At 34.8% G+C, this 4,082-nt stretch overlaps 1 protein-coding gene across 1 annotated transcript; it reads left to right on the top strand.

Moving 5' to 3' along the window:
- Positions 1–2,561: 2,561 nt before the first annotated feature.
- On the top strand, positions 2,562–3,656 carry LOC106473927 (anthocyanidin reductase ((2S)-flavan-3-ol-forming)-like). Its single transcript, XM_013934615.1, has one exon. It carries the CDS (start codon positions 2,562–2,564, stop codon positions 3,654–3,656), a length of 1,095 nt encoding a protein of 364 aa, XP_013790069.1.
- Positions 3,657–4,082: the final 426 nt, after the last annotated feature.

Genomic DNA, 4,082 nt, shown 5'->3' on the forward strand with positions numbered 1-4,082 from the left:
GAACACTAACCACTAGGTCATGCCTACTCTCTTGCTATTCGTGCTTGCAGTACAGCGAGTTTATTCACATATATGATATAGTTTATAGCAATACGTTTTTTACTCTTAGCCTAACAAAGTCTTACATCACTGTGTATGTTTCCTCTTTATTTTTAACATCTAAATCAGTGCTATAATGTTGCAGAAAAGTATTATTAAAATTGCTTGAATGAGATGAATAAAGTTTAGTAACCGTTTTTGGAATAAAAAGCAAGTCTTATTCAATAAACGATCCCTTTCTAAAATACTAAATGAATGAAAGATGCTTACATCATCTGTTGATAAACAACGCAACTCGAACATAAATTTGCTGACGAGAAACCCATTTTGAGACTATTAAAGTTTAACGACTTCCTGAATGGGTAACGAAGAAAAGTCATTATAGATTGAATACAATCACAAATGTAGAACGTTTCGAGAAGATTTTGTCATCATCAGGTTCCTAATGATGACAAAACTTCCTCGATACCTTGAACATTTTGTTACAGTGTTCAATTTCTAATAAAGTTTTTTTTTTTGGTTACTCATTCAGGAAGCCAATAAACTTTATCACTTGAACAAGATTGATTGATATATATGAATTTTTGTGTGTGTGCAAGAACTGTAGAATGTTATATATTTATATCGACTGTTTAAATAAACTTCAAATATCTTTTTATATATTTAAGTGTTTTGTTTTACATTACATAAAAATAGTTGCCACGATGTCTTGGGCCATATTACTCCTTTTTATTTTTTTGTAACAAGATTACGACTTCAATATTTTTTATTAGACATAATAATAATATCTTTAAAAATAAAAACATATTTCATATATTTTATTAAATTGATATAAACGCTGAAAACGAGCTGTTTTAACATTTATGTATAACTTATTTGTGTTGAGTGCAAAGCTACACAATGAGTTGTGTAGGCTATGCTTACCACGGGTATTTGAACCCCAATTTTTAATGTTAAAAGCCCTCAAGCTTACGTCACAGGGGATATGTAGAATTTAATAGAATGAAAATTCATTCTAGTTTAAACTTAATTCTTCAATAGAAAACAACAACTTTTAAAGTATATGTTGAACGTGCATGGGTAGGATTTGGGAAATAATTATGTGTAAGTCAATAAAGTTTGACTTAATTGTAATTATTGTGAATGTCGTGTGTATACTATATCCCACAGAAGAAAAAAAATGGATATCCAAGTTTTACCTAACGCCGTTGTTTATCATACGATATCCAAGTGTTATCTAACGTTGGTGTGTGTTTTAGAGCAAAGCCACATTGAACTATCTACTGTGTCCACCGCGGGGAATCGAGCCACGGATTTTAACATCCGTAAACTTACCGCTTTCACACTAGGAAACTGTTCTTTGTTATACGATATTCGAGTTTTACCTGACATTATTGTTTCTCAGACAGTATCTAAGTTTTACAGAAATTTGTTTTTTATCATACGAAACAAGATCCTAGTATAAAACATGAAAATATTTTGATTTCCTTAGGGAATGTAACATGAATCACGAAGATGTGGCATATATGTTTAAACCATCCTTTAACCACATGGCATATCCCGATTTCGTGGTGGTTAACACAATAAGTAAAATGTTCCATCATAATATATTTGATTTTTACAAAATTATTAATCATGTTCTTGCAACTCCTCACAGAGTCGTTTAATTGTTGTTTAGATCAATTACTATAAAACTAAAATTTGACCTAAAACAGCAAAGACATCCTTTCAGTAAAAAAGGTAATAACCCTCGAGGTGAACAGCAAAAACATCCTTTCAGTAAAAAAGGTAATAACCCTGTAGATGAACAGAAAAGACATCCTTTCAGTAAAAAAGGTAATAACCCTGTAGGTGAACAGCAAAGACATCCTTTCAGTAAAAAAGGTAATAACCCTGTAGATGAACAGCAAAGACATCCTTTCAGTAAAAAAGACAATAACCCTGTAGGTGAACAGCAAAGACATATATACAGTAAGAAAGGTAATAACACTGTAGGTGAACAGCAAAGACATCCCTTCAGTAAGAAAGGTAATAACACTGTAGGTGAAATAATTTTCATCAATACGTTATCTCAAATCAAAGACAAAAACTACCATCGCGTGACGTAGCATCACATAATCCAACTACATTATCCGTCGAACCAAAACTATGTCAGTTCCACAAGATAAGAGAAATGGATATTAGCTATAGACTTCTCCGGTTGAAAAACTGTACAGGTTCTTGAGCTCATAACATTGTTCCGGTTTTCTTCTTTCGGACGTTGGATAAACACGAATGACGAGCAAATAATGTAAACAGTAAGTGGGCGTGAATTCTCGCTCAGCCTCTTTGCAGTTTGTTAACATGTTGGAAAAGGCCATTTCGCTGTGGCTGTGTGTATTTAAGCTCTATATATCCAGCCAACCGTTAATTTAACCAGTCAAATGTAACTTATTCGTGATGGAGGTTTATAAATACTGGTGTCAAAGTTTCACAAAAGTACAGAGAGACTCAGAACCATTTATACTTTTCCTACGAAGAAAATGACCAGTGAGTTAAAAAAAGTTTCCCTGGTGTTGGTCACAGGAGCTTCTGGTTATGTTGCTTCCCACATAGTCCGTTTGTTGCTACAAAAAGGCTACAAAGTTAGAGGAACGGTGAGAAGTCTTACGGACGAACAAAAGGTTAAGCCACTAAATGACCTTTATCAAAATTCGCGGTTTCCATTGCAATTAGTCGAAGTTAATCTTCTCAATAAAGATGGATGGGACGATGCCCTAAAGAGCTGCGAGTTCGTTATACACGTTGCATCTCCATTCCCAAGTAAGCCCCCATCTCAAGAAGAAGAAGTTTTGAAGCCCGCTGTTGACGGAACCCTATTGGTCCTCAAGGCTTGTGCTCGAGCCGGTAGTGTTCGACGAGTGGTTCTGACCAGCTCTGTTGCTGCTGTTCATGGTGAAACCACGGTGAAGGAGGAACAAGTATATGGACCTCAAAATTGGACTGATGAAGATTCTCCATTCACAGATGCTTATGCTAAGAGCAAAACGTTAGCGGAGAAGACAGCTTGGGATTTTGTAAGGGGTCTTCCTGAAGAGCAAAGGTTCGAACTAGTGTCCATCAACCCGGGTATCGTTCTAGGACCTATGTTGACAAATGTTGTCGGTACTAGCGTCTTTCCAATAAGGAAGATGATGAGCATGACAATGCCATTAGTTCCAGCTGTTAACTTTTATCTGTGTGATGTCCGAGACGTGGCCCTCGCTCATTGGAAAGCTATCACTGTACCAGAAGCCGCGGGTAAAAGGTTTATCATTGGAAGTGCATCCATTTGGTTCAAGGAGATGTCCCTCATTCTCTTCGAAGAGTTTGTAAAACAGGGCTACTGGGTGTTTCGTCGCCACTGTCCCTATTGGCTGGTCTGGTTGACGAGCTTCATAGATTCGTCTGCTCTTTTGATATTACCTCGGATTGAGAATGTGTATAAATACGACAACAGTCTGATGATCAATCTCCTGAAAATAACTCCGAGGAACTTTAAACAGACCATTATTGACACAGCTTACAGTTTAATCGAAAGAGGACTTCTTCCCAAAAGAAAATGGTATACTGGTCCAAAAGAACGAGATAGCTGGTGAGAAAATGGAGATAAACAGGTATTTAAGAACATCTGGAAGATTTGTTTGAAAAGTTCGAGTCTTTCTTACCACAAATAAGAAACCTGAAGAAAATTGTTACAATTCAAACATTATTCTATTATTACCATTAATGTTTGATAGATAAGATTAAGGATGACTGAAAAATTGCATTAATTCAGTTTTGACTAATACGCTCTCAATGTTTTAAATGTAATTTACGTAATGTATAATGCATGTAGTGATTACTTATTTTATAATTTCATAAATTAATTAATGGAATAAATTCATTATTAAGAGTCACATCAATAATTATGCCATTTGCTTGTACACACAAAGACTATTTATTGTAATTTAATCAAAAGAAAGTGTAGTTTATTATTCATCTTATACCAATTATGTTGTGTTATTATATAAAGTAATGTCTCA

This window comes from Limulus polyphemus, unplaced genomic scaffold (assembly GCF_000517525.1).
Source record: "Limulus polyphemus unplaced genomic scaffold, Limulus_polyphemus-2.1.2 Scaffold6639, whole genome shotgun sequence".
Lineage (NCBI taxonomy): Eukaryota > Metazoa > Arthropoda > Merostomata > Xiphosura > Limulidae > Limulus > Limulus polyphemus.

What these genes read in the sequence shown, in the direction of transcription:
- LOC106473927 (XM_013934615.1), top strand. Translation starts at nt 2,562, where the DNA reads ATGACCAGTGAGTTAAAAAAAGTTTCCCTGGTGTTGGTCACAGGAGCT.